Genomic DNA, 16,476 nt, shown 5'->3' with positions numbered 1-16,476 from the left:
CACCGCGCAGCCACAAAACCCAGAGCCGTGCTGCCAGGAGTGGATCCTGCGGTCAGGATCAGTCGTGTACCCGGGTCGTTCTGCGAGGATCTACAAGATCGCAGAAAGAACTCTTCGCGTGGTTGTTTTTTTGCATCGAGACCGGAGAGAGCCGCTGTGCTGATGTGGACGTGAGGAAGATCAGAACTTTTATACATCGCGATCAGTATTCCGGTGATCGGTGAGGCTACCTGCTACTTACTGCACATCTGGGTCTGCTGGATCACACCGTGTTCCGGATCATCACTGGATACCGTGTGTGTGTCCGTGCGTGATCCGCCGACGTGTCCAGGGTCACCACTAATGTGGATCGGATGCTTTCCACCCTCACAGCTGTCATTACTCTCGTCTGTCCACGCGTTATCGTGCTATCATTCCCTCTCTAAACAAACCGCCGTTAATGGGAAGTGATTAAAATCACATCTGAAGAATCGGACCTATTGATTTTGGACTCGATTTCACATCCAACGGAAGGAAACTCGGCGGCGCTTTCACCGGAGCTTGATCTGTATACCGAGTCTAAATCAATCCACTGAGCTCGGTGTGTCGGTGTGTGTGTGTGTGTGTGTGTGTGTGTGTGTGTGTGTTTGCCTGTGATCTGTCTGCTCAACTTGCTCCTCACATCTGGGAATCTAAGACTTCTCACGTTTATTTAGATATGTGGAGATTCACGTAAGGATGGATGGAATTATCAGCGTTTTGGGGCTCATCACGCTCATCCTGGACGGCATTTCGTGCCAAGGAGTCTACGGTAAGAACTGTGACCTTGTGCTGGAACTGCAAAATATGCAGACTTGTTTGGATCCGGGTGTCTTAATGATAAATCTGAATGTTTATCCTAATCCTTCATTTGTGAAGCAGTGATTCATTTAAATGAGTCAGGTAACATATAGGATCTGCCTGTTAGACTGGCTTGTTTGGTGTGTCTAAGCTGCGTTGTGTGTCCTGTGATGGACTGGCAACCTGTCAGGTATGTTTCCTGCCTGTCACCCAATGAATCAGACCCACCGTGACCCTGACCAGAATGAATGTATCTGTACGATGTGTATTGATCCTCCAAAGATGGTTGAGTTGAGACCTACAGAATGTAGTCCATATCCAGTGCATCAGTCATACCAGGTGATACAGTATCATTAGCAGAGCTACTACTACACAGAACTCACAGAGAGCTAAATATGTATATTTATTTAGTCTGTGTATACTGTAGCACTTGTAGAATGATCCAACATGCAAGAAATCTAGAAATAATCTACATTAACAGGACAATTTTACATCAGCTCATTGATGTAATTATTCCATCAGCCAGTCATGTGGCAGCAGCGTGATTCATAAATTCATACATCTATCGAAAGCTATGCTATACTTAATGTTCAATATAATGAGGTTGTTTTAACTACAACTACAGCAGGATATTCTTTATATGTTGGCATTAGCCAATAACATTTCAAAACACACATTTGTGGGAATGTTGTCATTATAAAATAACATGAGGCATTGCATGAGCCATCCTCAGGTTGCTATTTGACAATATACTTATAGTAGAGGTGGAAAGAGTACTAAAATATTGTACTCAAGTAAAAGTACTATTACTTTGATGATGTTTTACTTAAGTACAAGCAAAATGACTAGTCTAAAAATCTACTCAAGTAAAAAGTAACTCATTTAAAATTTAGGTAGAGTAAACGTTACTTAGTTACTTTTTTAACAGAAGGAGGGACATCATTTTCCAACAGAAGTTCATAGATCAATGATACTACACACAGCTCACCAGCTATGCAGTGCATATTAGCGGTTAATGTGTGGATTTAGCCACTCTACACACCTAACAGACTGCACCTGCTGTTATCAATTCAAAATAGCATTATTTTCTGTTGATCCTCAATAAATCGCTGTTTAACGTTAGCATTATTTTATAGCTTGTTGGACTTGACGCTAACTAACTTGGTTCAGGTCAATAGTGCCAACTAACATTAGCAATGTCATAGCAATGGCAGGCATCGATGTCTTATGGCTAATTTGAGCAACTGCACTACGAATACTACCAATTTTAACTACGACTGCAACGGTACAAGTATTATTTAACACACCTCTACATGTTTGCGCAGGTTTGATGTCGAGGTTTTTTATTGTTTTTTTTGTTTTTTTTAATCAGTAACGGATGTTATTTAAAATGTAGCAAATTACAATTCTTAATACAAAACATACTTATTAAGTAAAAGTAAAATTACAGGTTGTAAAATCTACTTTAAAAAGTATAAGTACACAAAAAAACTACTCAATTACAGCTCGTTACTTTCCACCTCTGACTTATAGACCTCTTCCTAAGTTTAGCTTTTTTACTAATTTATTGTAAAACAAGACAAATTATTGAGAAATCTGACAAAAATAACTAAAAACATAGTTCTTTTACCATTATATTACTAGCAACATGTTCAAGTAGGACTGTCAACTGGATCTGCAGACCTTCTAGAGGATTCACTAAATATACCCGCTGTCATCAGTTGACTGTCCATTACATACGAGTGCATGCAAGCTCGATATTTATTTATTTTTTAAATACATTTGAAGCCCCTCTTGAAGCAGCAGCTATTAATTTGACTCAGTCTGTTGTAGCATTCTGGATCGACCCATTCTGTTCATCTGAGTGGTTTTAATGCCTGTCGAACCCACGATTATAGAAATAATTCATGTGCATTATTAAGTCATCTGGTTTATTTGGCAGACCCATTACACTCAAATATGTGTAACCTGGGCTATGTGTACATTCAGTAGCATTGTACTGGCGCATCTGTAGAAAACACATTAGTCATATTAGGATACACACAATATACCACATCATTAGTCTACATACCCTAACGTAGGACATATGAAAGCTTCAGCGTTATTGTAGTCATGTACACCACGCATGGAGCAGCAGCAACTGATTTGATTAAATGCTTGGTAGCATAGAAGCACTCAATTTTGATTTGGAAATATGATAACATGCCTATAGATTAGGTATTTTACTGAGGTAGCACATATTTTGGAAAAGTATCTTGATTTAAGTAATATCTGATCTGTGCAGTAGTGTAACATGACTATCAGATGTGTTACACTACTAAGAAATTGATAGTCAGTTTATCAGAGTTTTTACACTGAATTCCCCTCCTGACGCAACCCTTCTATTTTTATCCAGGCTTTGATTGGCACTGAGAGCAATATACTTGTAATTATAAGTAGACATGCTGTAACACATGACACATGAGATCTGCGTAATTTAGTTAATTTATGAAAAAGCTATTTATGAAAAAGTGTTAAATGGGACTTGCTTAATAGAAGAAGAACGGCTTTATTTGTCATATACATACATACACTGACCAGGCATAACATTATGACCACTGACAGGTGAAGTGAATAACACTAATTATCTCTTCATCACAGCACCTGTTAGTGGGTGGGATATATTAGGCAGCAAGTGAACATTTTATCCTCAAAGTTGATGTGTTAGAAGCAGGAATAATGGGCAAGCGTAAGGATTTGAGTGAGTTTGACAAGGGCCAAATTGTGATGGCTAGACGACTGGGTCAGAGCATCTCAGAAACTGCAGCTCTTGTGGGGTGTTCCCAGACTGCAGTGGTCAGTATATATCAAAAGTGGTCCAAGGCAGGAACAGTGGTAAACCGGCGACAGGGTCATGGGCGGCCAAGGGTCTGATCGGTGTATGAGTACAATACAACAAAATGTTGGGTCAGACATTGTACGGCGCCCCTTGGAGCAGACAGGGTTAAGGGCCTTGCTCAAGGGCACAACAGTGGCTGCACAGCAGAGCCTGGATTCAAACAGAGAATCTTCCAGTTGATAGCCCAAAGCCCTACCCACTAAGCTACCACTGTCCCCATGTCAACGTGTCACTGTCCCCATGTCACTGTCACTGGAAAATTACGTTTTTATTTTTCATTTAATTTTTATTAACTGCTTTATACTGGACACAGTTGTGGTGGGCCTGGGGAAACAAACGGAAATACCCTGGACAGGGTGCCAGTCCAGCTCAGACATCATGTCTGTGTAGGTACCTCACCAGCACTGCTGATATTTGAACCTGGATCTCAGCGGTGGTGGGCAGACGTGATAGATCGCTGCTTCACCAACATGCCTGTCAGCTATTATTTATTGATAATATATGGTATAACTGTGGCCTTGGCAAAACTTTTGATGTCATTTACCCCTAAACCCATGTGTAACCTATGTTTTGAAGTGTTTAGATATATTCAGTAGCACCAGTTTAGTTTGTTATCATCAGTTCGGTTATAATAAAATACACAGCTTATAAAGTGGCCGTTATTCCTGTAAAGGTTACCTTTTTGGGATCTGCTGTTAACAGCTGTTTAATGCAGGTTTGGGAACAGCTGCTGACGACACTAAGTGAATTTGGGAATTTCAGAGTGTGTGATTGTTCTAACACACTGGTACATTTCATTTTAGCAACTGTCTTTACTTGTAACAGATAATAAACACAAACAGACATGTCAATGACTTGCATTTCAAAAGAGTTTAGAAATGTATATTTATTTTACAGGGATATTAAATGCATATAATTATAAAAAAATGAATATTTAATATCATTTGTTTCATAGCTGGCAGCATGGTTGCTCGGTGGGTAGCACTGTCACCTCACAGCAAGAAGGTCCTGGGTTCGATCCCCAGGCAGGCGGTCCGGGTCTTTTCTGTGTGGTTTGCATGTTCTCCCCGTGTCTGCATGGGTTTGCTCTGGGAGCTCCAGTTTCCTCTCACAGTCCAAAGACATGCAGTCAGGTCAATTGGAGACACTATAGGTGAATGTGTGTGTGTATGTGTGTCTGCCCTGCGATGGACTGATGCCCCCCCCCCCCCCCCCCCCAAACCATGATTAGATAAGCGGTTAAGAATTGCTTCCTGTTCCCTGTTTTTTAATTATAGCAAGAGACTTCATCATGCCAAACAACTGGGACTGGCTTCACTGCACCCACCCTCACATTCAGGTCAATTGAAGACACTGAATTGCCCTATAGGTGAATGTGTGTGTGTATGTGTGTCTGCCCTGCGATGGACTGGCGTCCAGGGTGTTACTGTGTGCCTTGCGCCCATTGAAAAGGTGGGATAGGCTCCAGCACCCCCAGTGACCCTGATTGGATAAGCGGTTAAGAAAGTGAGTGAGTGTTTTATAGCTTTTGGTCAGTTCTTTACCCAACAGAAAATGTTAGGGGAAATTTGTGTAAAATCTACAAGAAATGACCAGAAAGCTGCATAAACCCATGATTTTGTTGAGCTTGTTTGAATGTAGACAGTGACACATGGTCCAGCAGGTTCTAATTCATGCCAGACCTAGATTCCTAAAGTACATCAGACTGTCAATGGGATCTGCAGACTTTCTAAAGGACACACTAAAAATACCATTAACATTAGTTGACTGACCATTACATGCGAGTACATGAAAGCTCAATATGCTAAGATTAGGATTGGTTCCTGTTCCCTGTTCTTTATCTAGCAAATGACTTCATTATGCCAAACAGCTCGGACTGGCTTCACTGCACACATTACGTTCATATTTACTAATGAGCAATTGCCACAAAGTTGAATAACATTATAGAACTATCTTCACTAGCAAATGAATAATCTACATTTCCCATCATGAATGACTGTAATTGACTTTCCATTCTTCTCAATCACTTTAAACTGTAGGTTATTTAGACAAGGCGTAAGACTGACCTGTTAAAAGCTAATTTAAAAGCATTAAACAAAAAAGAATGAAGCATTGAAACATTTCTGATCCATTAGAGCTTCGTCAAGCTTACCTCCTCTCGCTTATAATGCAACTAGCGCCACTGTGGCAGTGTGAGTACTTCAGGGAAAACCTGGGCTTAGCATGGGCATGAATCATAATGTGCATTGTGCAAATGTCATAAGGGGAAACATCTCAGCATCATTTTCTCTGGGCTGCTGTTGCTCAGGGCAGCAAGTGGGATGCATGTAGGGTTTGGTCAGGTGGGTCATGCCACCAGAGGGTAGGAGTACAGAACGGCTCATTGTATGGTGTCAGTTCAATGCGGTACAGGGAGCTCAGAGCAAGCTTTATAGAAGCAGAAGAAATCTACTGAACCAAGAGATGACTCGGTTTAATGTCTGCATGGGTATTGATTTAAGTATTATCAGTAGTGCATATTAAATTATTTATGTAGTTCTATTTTTTATTTTGATGAACTAAATTTACCTATGCCAATGGAAATGTCAAAGTAGGACTTTTAAAATAATTAAATTATGGTGATGGGGCGCTCAGGTGGTGCAAAGGTAAATTTCTCTAGCCCACTAGCTCTTGGATCCAGGCTTTAAATCCCCAGTGGTCATATTGGTCAGTCAGGCATCTATATACAGACATGATTGGCTATGTCTGAGGGTGTGGGAGAATAGCAGAGACCCCTTGACAGACTGGTGTCCTGTCTGAGGTGTGTTACTGTGCTGAGCCCAGTAATTCAGTGGAAACCAGACCCAGAGATGTTCACAAGTCGCAAAATACGAGTCCGAGTCAAGTCACGAGTCTTTAGACTAGAGTCCAAGTCAAGTCAAGTCTTTAGGCTAGAGTCTGAGTCAAGTCACAAGTCAGTATAATATACACAAAACATATATTGGAAATGTAGCGTAGAAATAAACAAATAATATGTAAGTTCAGATAAAAAAACAACAACAGATTAATAACTGTATTTTTTCGTTTTACTTAGTACCTTTACTTTCCTAGTAATTGTGCAAATGAATGTAATTTCCGTAACATGAAGGTACCAGTTAAAAGCTTAAACTGATACGTTTTGTTTTCATTGCAAAACAAAAGCGTGCGATAAATCATGGCACAGCGGCCAAAATCCTAAACACAGCAAAAAAAATCATAACCACTGTTTACCTTAGCTACTGTTCTTCCAGATGCTGTTAAATTTATAACTGTGTGTCCCATTAGGAATATAATTTGTTATTTTGTAAATGTGCTTATAATTAAAAACCTCCAAACTTTTCCTGGTTGTGAAGTAAAACACAAACTCGTTAGAAAGCCACTCAAGCATTTCACTGACACATCATCTGTGTGATGCAAACTGAATTAATGCAAATCACAGCATTTCTTACTAAAAATTTTAATCAGAAGGTCTGATTGGTTTAGAAAGCGGCCTTTCAACCATTAGCGCCAATTCTGTAGGAGCGTTCCATTCACCCCAGTTGTTCCTGTGAAGTGCACTACGTAGGGTATTCCACCATTTTAGGTGCGATTCCAATCCAAAGATAACGAAAATGTTCAAATGAAGTGAACTTCAAACTGTGTAGGGTGTAGGAAGCAACGCTTTATCACTATGCCGGAAGCTGGCTGTAACATTTACCCATTGCGTGTGTTGCGGGTTAACACGGCCGGAGTGTTATTAGAGAGCAGAATATTTATAATAATAATAATAATGATATATATATATATATATAAAAAATTGTCACACGTAACTAATGTAAACACATGCTGACGCTAGCGACTCTTGTTGTTCATGAGTAATTTTTTTGAGGGTCATGAGTTGAGTCAGTGCCATCTCTGACCAGACCCACTGTGACTCTGACCAGGATAAAGCGGTGGTAATATAAATGAATAATTTTCAGTGGTGTATAATTTGAACTCTTATGGTCTCACTAGTTGTGCATTACTGCATTTTATTTTTTATTTTTCCTTCAAACTTATCAGATATTCAACAAATCATTCATAAATGAAAATATACAGTCAGACTTTAATACACTGTATTCAGGCCTCACTTGGCAAATCAGTTTCACATTAACTGCCGCAGTATTTCCAACTATTTAATGACCTGCAGTGTGTGTGAGTGCATGCAGGTGTGTGCTGTGGGCATTGCAGCGTTAATCAGTTTAAAAAATTTTTTTTTACTACCGTAGTCTCTGAATTATACTGCACTTCATTACTGTTAAAATGGTGTAATATGTGACAGGCTGAAAGAAAGCACTAAAACCTGTCACCTCCACAGTTAGAGAAGTTTTAATGAATAATTATTGATGCTGTTACTGTAACAGTCCTACATACAACCGTGACTGGTCCTAAGTCTTAGACTTTAATCCCTGCATCCCTAGCAATTATAGAATGCATCAGTCAGAACGTTTTATAAGCGTATCAGAAGCAGTAATAGGACAGTCACTGCTCCTCTGAGGCTTTCCACAAGAGCATTGTGAGATGCATCAGGTACAGATGCTGGATGAGAAGGCCTTGCTCACAATCAATGTTCAAATTTAAAGATGTTTATTGGGTTTAAGGTCAATGTTCTGTGTGCAGGCCACCTTGCTTTGGGGCAACTTATTTATTATTTATTATTAGGATTTTAACGTCATGTTTTACACACTTTGGTTACATTCATGACAGGACAGGTAGTTACACAGGATTCATCAGTTCAAGTTTTAATGTCAAACTCACTCACTCACTCACTCACTTTCTTAACCGCTTATCCAATCAGGGCTGCGGGGGGTGCTGGAGCCTATCCCAGCTCTTCAATGGGCACAAGGCACACAGTAACACCCTGGATGGGGTGCCAGTCCATTGCAGGGCGGACACACATACACACACCCATTCAACTATAGGGCAATTCAGTATCTCCAATTAACCTGACTGCATGTTTTTGGACTGTGGGCTCCCGGAGTAATCCCACGCAGACACACTGAGCCACCCATATCGTTTCCTGTGTGCAAAGAAGCATATCATGTATTTTATATAATTTTATACACTTGTTAGCAATAAGGGGTGTTCGAATACTTTTGGTACAGTACTTTAACAACAGATGATGTTAAAATGAAAAGTTGGACAAAGGTGATTTTTAATTATCCAGTCACACACATTTGGCAAAAATAGTACAAGTCCCTAAAACTGATGCACATGTTTGACTTCAGCTGTAGTGTAGGTTTTACAGTCATCAAGCTAAGACTAATAAGACACGGTCAATGTGGCTGGTTACACTGGCCACCTCCTTGTAGTCTTCCTCCCTGTCCATAGTCTGATTCTTCTTCTAAAATTGCTTTGTTTACAGTAGTTAGGACATCATTTTAACCTGGAGTTAACCTTAAAACAACTTTAGAGGGGGTTTCTGTTTTACAGTAGCCTTTAAGTATATGCCAATGTAACGCATGCTTGACTGTGGACAGTGTCATTTGTGTTTCAGTAATTTTAAATTCATCCCACACTTGTTTTTGGTAAATTAAACAACAACTTTCCATAATGTGTCTGATCTATTACTAGGATTGAAAGGAAAAGCCACTGTTCCATGTACTTTGTTCTTAGAAACAGTTATTTGTGCTTAGAAGTGACTTGAAGTCTTCTTTTTTGGCTGCTCCCATTAGGAGTCCCCACAACAGATCCTTTGTCTCCATCTCACCCTGTCTTTCCTGACCGCATCCATAAACCTTCTTTTTTGACCGTCCACTCCTTCTGCCTGGCAGCTTCATCCTAAGCATTTTTCTCCCAGTATAACTCCTATCTTTCTCTGCACATGCTCAACCTCAACTTCGTCTCCAAAACATCCTACCTGCACTGTCTGTCTAAAACTAATCTTGTTCCTAATCTTGTCCATCTTTGTCACTTCCAATGAAAATCCTTGCCATCTCCAGCTCTGGCAGATCCCTTTCTATCACAAATCACCTCTACACCACCCACTTCACCCTGCCTACACTCTCTTCTTCACCTCTCTACCTCCCTCTTCATTACTTTGTACACTCGACCCCAAGTATTTGAACTTGTCCACCTTTGCCGCCTCAACTCCTTGCAACTGCACCTTTCCACCACCCTCCCTCTTATTCCAGCACATGAACTCCATTTTCCTCCTACTAACTTTCATTCCTATTCTCTCCAACGCATACCTTCATCTCCAGGCCCTCTTCAGCCTGCTCCCTGCTCTCGCTACAAAGCACAACGTCATCCGCGAACGTCACAGTGTCTGGAGACTCCTGCTTAACCTTGTCCATCAAGTAGTCCTAAATCTGTGATCAGCTTTATTATACAGACCTCCCTGGACTTTCCTGGAGTTTGGCTTTGGTAGTGGACAGCGGTGCACCATCTGTTTGGATACATGTGTTGATTTTGTTAAAATTTTGCTGTAATTATCAGGGGCATCCTGCATCCAAAAACTTGTTTATTTTGGCTTTGTTCGCTTTCAACAGGCAGCCTGAACTGTTATTCATGAACACAAGCTTAGTGAAATCTCACGCTAATAAACATCCGAGGGACGATACAGATACACACTAATACAAAAACAAACTTACATACACATACACACACACACACACACACACACACACACTTGCACATACACATACATACACTGGTCAGGCATAACATTATGACCACCTCCTTGTTTCTACACTCACTGTCCATTTTATCAGCTCCACTTATATAGAAGCACTTTGTAGTTCTACAATTACTGACTGTAGTCCATCTGTTTCTCTGCATACCTTTTTAGCCTGCTTTCACCCTGTTCTTCAATGGTCAGGACCACCACAGGACCACCACAGAGCAGGTATTATTTGGGTGGTAGATCATTCTCAGCACTGCAGTGACAATGACGTGGTGGTGGTGTGTTAATGTGTGTTGTGATGGTATGAGTGGATAAGACCCCTTAACTCGCTCATCTCTCCCTGCTCGAAAATGTAGGAGAAATTTTACCTGTAAGCCTTCACTGGCTAAATGTAGATATTTCTGGACACTTTTCAAGATTTTTGGTCTTCCAGTCAGACATTTTTAGCAAACAGTATGCGTACACCAGTCCATGGGCTTGCTGGCTATTAAAATGGGACGTTTTTGTTAATATAAGAGCCTCAACTCTACTTAAAAAAGGTTAACACAATGTGTTGAAGTGTGTCTGTGTAACACTGTGCCCTATAAGTCAAAAGAGCATTTGTGAGATCAGGTCCTAATATGGGAGACGGTCTGGCATACAATTGACTATTCAGAATATTATAAAGGTGCTCACCGGGGTTGAGGTCAGGGCTTTGTGCAGGCCATGCCATGTTTCGTTACACATTAAATCTTGCTTTTTATAAAGAGACTAACTTCTGCTGGAAAGAAATAAAAAAGACCTTCTTCAAATGGCTGCTATAAAGACAGAACAGCAGTGTATCATTTTATTTACAGTTGATTTTATCCAGCTGTTAGCACTGACTGGGACTGAAACACCTGAAGTTAATGATTAAAAGGGGTGTTCACATACTTTTGAGTGAGGTTTTTTTCACATGCCAGTGTAACTTACAATTGTCTCTTTATATCATGATCATGATTTATACTGTTTTCCAGAAAGTTATTAGACGATGAAAATGTCACAGCTGATCACCGGTGCTTTATAGGTGTTTTGCATAATGTAATTACTGGATAACAGGATCTTCCTGTTCTTATTAGCAGAGCATAAAAACGCACTACAAGTTCTTCTCCCTGCTTCTTTCTGTCTACTGCTTGAATCAAAGCAACTTCTCAGCTATCTTTTCATGAGCAGCTTTAGATGCTTGACTTCTAAGCTATGCTAATGCGTAAGACTAGTGAAACCAACGCAGCCTTTGTTGTTTTTCCGAGCCCCTTCCAGAGCGCTTGATTAATTCTCTTGGAGGAAGACCTTCACATTTCCTACAGTAATGAGAATAAATGAGCAGAGAAAACTGTTTTGCATGTTTGAATATTTCGTACTGAAGCACTAGAACCTTTATCACCAACCTTTGGATAGTTTTGTACTAATTATATGTATGGTATAAAATATGTTACATACAGCTTTAATTTTTTTTATTATTTTTTTTTATTTTTATGCAAGTTTCTTCCCAGTCTTGTCATATCCAATTACCTGATCGCGTTTTAGTTACACTAATGCTCCAGACCTCCGCCCCTGCCCCGTTACGACCACTCCGACACTTTTCACCTGCATGAGGCGAGTTTATATGGTCCTCAGTATAGTGCGTGGAGAGTCACGCACCGATCTCCATTATCCCTCGTCTCTGTACAGGCACTATTGTTTAGCCAGCAGAGGTCGTAATAGCGGCAGGCTGAGCGCCTACTCGGACAATAATAGGTTCATCCAAGGGAGAGAATGCCAGGGTTTTAATGACTTTCTCTAAACAGAGCTGAGATTCGAACTCGCAAGTTTAAGATGTCAGCTCTGGTTTTAGTGTGTTTTTACCGGTGCACTATTCAAGTGTGTACATTTATTTATATATATATTTTTGTGTTCTAGCAGAGTCACATTTATTATTTGGCTAAAACAATCTTAATAAAGTATGCATAATTGACCATAAGGTGTCTTTAGACACTCCTGAAATGTATTTTGCAAGTTCACAGCTTGAAAACCCAGTAGGTTTAGGAATGTCAGTGATGATTTACTGAAGTGTTTGACTGAGATCAACAACTATCAGTATCTTGTCTCTGAGATTTATGTTACTTCATGTATGCTGTTAGCTGTCAAATTCATCAGCATTGACCTGAAACACAACAAAAAGCCATTTACCAGCCTACCCACTACTGTTAATTAAGTAAGTAACTAACAATAGTGCAGAACAACCTGAATACAATCCTTCAATACAAGGACCTCACAAAGTTTGGCAATATAGTGACATATGTGTGTAAAAACATATGCAATGCTGGTAATGCTGACAGCATGTCCAGAAAGGTTAACTATTACCATCATCTGTAGTAAATCATACTGCATGTCCTAAATGGTCATATTTGCAACTACACACCATTTCCTATTTTGCACACAAGCACATAAAAAGGTCAGTGGCAAAAGCTGACTAAACAAGTACAACAACACTTAACATCCTGTCACGTTCTGTGGCGTGTATAAAAGTATAAGAATGGTTTATTGACGTTTTTTTAGGAGCAGTGGTGGCTCAGTAATTTGGGCTTAAAGCTTTTATTTGGACGGTCTAAAGGTTCAAATTTTGGTTTCATGACTTAGCAAAGTAATTACTGTCTGACCTTGTGCACTGACTCAAATGTCTAACAAGTTTGAACATGGAAAGAAAAATATATTACCATACACCTTTAGACAAATGTGGTGGTAATTTAACTACAACGTTATACTTTGTATAAAGGTTGACATTATACCAATGTACAATAAAGCTGTTCTGACTCCTCATGGCATCACACAGCCAATTTATAATCTTTAAAAAGATTCATGTTTTTGCACAAGTAAATGTCAGTACATCCAGGCATCAATTAAGTTCATGTTTTGAAATTCAGAAACTCTTGTACATATGTTAGAATATTAGTTTGTCAGTGACATTTCAAGCTTTCATTTCCCTGAAACTCATTTATCTGCAGTGTACCGGGTCTCACATGCCGTCTGCCATACTTGGGATAGTAACATGTGTAATTCATCCACAGGCAAATTTCAGTTAATTTCATTTTCATTTCGGAAATACCTTGGACAAGGTGCCAATCCTGTTTACTGTTCCAGCATGACTGTGCCCCTGTGCACAAATCAAGCTCTATAAATACATGAAGAAAACCTCAGTTTAAAGAAACTCCAGTGACCTGCACAGAACCCTGACCTCTAAACACACTGAATTGGTCTGGAATGAACTGGAACATCTATTGAGGCTTTCTTGACCAACGTCAGTGCCCAGTCATACAAATCCTCTTTTGATTGAATGGGCACAATTCCCACAGACATACTTCAAAGTCTTGTGAGAAGCCTTCTCAGAAGAGTGGCTGTTGTTATGGCTGAAAAGGTCACATAGAGGTCACTCTGTTTTAATAGAGTTTGTTCTTGAAATGGAATGTCCAGTGTGTATTTTTGGCCCTATAGTTTATTTAACTCTATTTTGATTTTTGCTCTGGATACTGTCTGTAAGGAGAGTTTTATGTTCCTTTACGAAGGATTCATCTGCGTTTTGGGTACTAATTTCCTCCCACCTCTCAAACATCTGTAAAACATCTGCTCCAATTTTGTGCCCATTAAGTGTCTCTGGGTGGCACTGGGCCCACCAAGATCATGACTGGGATGAAGTGGTTAGTGAAAACCAATGTTTGAAGTTAATAGATGAAGTTGTTATTTTTTATATTGAGTCTCTTATTTTCAATAATGCTTTCGTTCTAATTAGGATTACAGTGGGTCCCATGCCTACCTAAACAATTGGGGAAAGTGTAAATGCAAACTGGGGTCCAGTCTGCTGCAGGGCATCACACACCTAAACATTTAAATAAAGCAATAAGCTCGAGTGGCTTCTTGCTTTTATAAAACGGCGGTCAACATAAAATATAATAAAATACAACAATGTTCAATTTATAAATGTTTTTATTTACAAAAACACGTACAAAAAGCATTCTTCCGTGACCCCAGGTAGTTAGTTACCAGTGTTGCTAGGCAACATGAGGGCGAACATAACATTCACTTTTTTTTTTCAGTGGCATATTAATATGGAATGATGTGAGGTGGTCATAGGTGTGCGTTTATTGGGGATTTTACGCGGCTCAGCCAATCAGATTTTAGGACCGGAACTATCCGTTTTATAAAGTTTTATTGGCTACTAGGTCTGGCACCTATCCGATACTCTGTATCGGTATTGGCCCAAATCACAGGATTGGATATCAGCAGGAAAAAAACTTGTAATCCGATCCGATACTGTTGCTTAATGTAAATAACACTTAATGTAAATAAGGCCATTGTTTGTGTGTAAAGCAAATAACACACGAAGATACATTCCAACAGAGTGCCGTTTATTGCCAGCTCACCTGGCAACTGCAGTAACAAGGTGCATCTTGATGACATCATTAACATGTGCCAACTGATCTACAACTCATCCGCAACAGCCATTAAAAAATTAAAACACACTAATCTAATTACACTTTCAGCATTTTAAAAAATCATCTACTACTGCCAGATCTAAAAACTCTGTTTAAACACAATAAAAATCATCTACTACTGCCACATCTAAAAACTCTGTTTAAACACAATAAAAATCATTTACTACTGCCACACCTAAAAACACTGTTTAAACACAGTAAAATCATCTACTACTGCCACACCTAAAACTCTGTTTAAACACAATAGAAATCATCTACTACTGCCACATCTAAACACACTGTTTAAACACAATAAAAATTGCTTTATAAATCTTGTCCCGGCTTGGAGATCTCTCACATCCTCAACGATTAATGTGTTATGAAATAAAACAAACTACACCGTTTCCCGTTTAGCCACAGACGGATCGGATCTGTATTGGTATCAGCAGATACTCAATTTGCAGTATCGCTATCGGACATGAAAAAGTGGTATCGAGCCAGCCCTATTGGCTATTCAAAACAGCTACATTTATTATGTTTTGTATGCAGTTGCTATGCTTGCTCTTTGTAACCGTCTGCACAGTGTCTGCAAGAACCAAGTTGAAAAAGATTTCTGAACATAACATTTCTACCAGAGCAGTCTCCAAGTTCAAATCTTGTGCCCAACCTTTAAAAAACTCGATTATGCAGATATGTGCATTGATGTAGAACCTCAACCTCGAAGAGAGAAGTGAATTTTTTCTTCTTCTCACCTTTATTGAGTAGTCTGAAAAAGAAATCACTTTTTTCCTCTTACCGGGAGACTCTTTGCAGCTTGAGAGCAGATAAACTGTTTTAGTTTCATCTTTATACAAAGAAATCAGGAGTGCTTTTGCTTTAATAACATCCCCCTACACACACACACACACACACACAGGACAAATGTTTGTCTACTGTAAAGTGCTCTGTAACCACCTGTGGCCTTAGTGGGTGGCCTCTCATTGATTAAGACTGTGTGCTGATGACATAGTGGAGTGTGTTTGGCATGAAGCTCATTGCCAGTTTCACGCCAGCCTTTTGCTTTGTTACACCCACATATTGTACACATTCATTCTAAGTGCTGCTTCTGTCTGCAGTGATGTCTGTTGTCATGGTGACAATATCCGTGGTGCACTACTACTCACATCCCAACTTCCCTGTTTTTTTCTCTTTTAATTTTTTTTTTTTTTAATGCCAGGAAAGCAATTGCTCTTGAGAATTTAAAGTGATTTCAAGCCTAGAAGCTTAGCATCCTACATGAGAAATGCACAAGGGAATTAGATGGGTCTGGAACAGCAATAATAAATGTGTGTGTATGATGGAAGTTCAAAAATAATGGCTCAGCTGCAAACCTGCCTGCTCATGGGGAAAATGCCAAAAAAAAAGCATCCAGAGGCAACAACGAAGAATCCCTGTGTTTTTTGCACTTTTCATTGATAATGGTCTGGATGGTCTTTTCCATCTTTAGCACATACAATATGACAATATGATTTCTCCCATTAAACAAACTGAAATGTGGAGTTGTCAGACCAGAAGCGTCTTTCAGTTAATCTCAGATGACTTCAGACTCTGAAAACTCGCTAATTTTGACAAATTAATTGACAGCTTCCTCTTTGTATACAGTTTCTTGTTGC

The 16,476-nt window shown here is 39.6% G+C and overlaps 1 protein-coding gene across 1 annotated transcript in view; it reads left to right on the top strand.

The window, feature by feature from the left end:
- Positions 1–285: 285 nt before the first annotated feature.
- LOC134320089 (MAM domain-containing glycosylphosphatidylinositol anchor protein 2-like) overlaps positions 286–16,476 on the top strand; it is a 312,736-nt gene continuing 296,545 nt past the window's right edge. The window contains exon 1 of the mRNA XM_063001391.1: positions 286–790. Coding sequence (XP_062857461.1) covers positions 718–790 — 73 coding nt within the window. The 5' untranslated portion in view covers positions 286–717. The remainder of the gene's footprint in view (positions 791–16,476) is intronic.

The sequence above is a fragment of the Trichomycterus rosablanca genome, chromosome 9 (assembly GCF_030014385.1).
Source record: "Trichomycterus rosablanca isolate fTriRos1 chromosome 9, fTriRos1.hap1, whole genome shotgun sequence".
NCBI classification, from domain to species: domain Eukaryota; kingdom Metazoa; phylum Chordata; class Actinopteri; order Siluriformes; family Trichomycteridae; genus Trichomycterus; species Trichomycterus rosablanca.
Note: the sequence above shows the minus strand (reverse complement) of the source record. Positions and strands in the feature narration are given on the sequence as shown.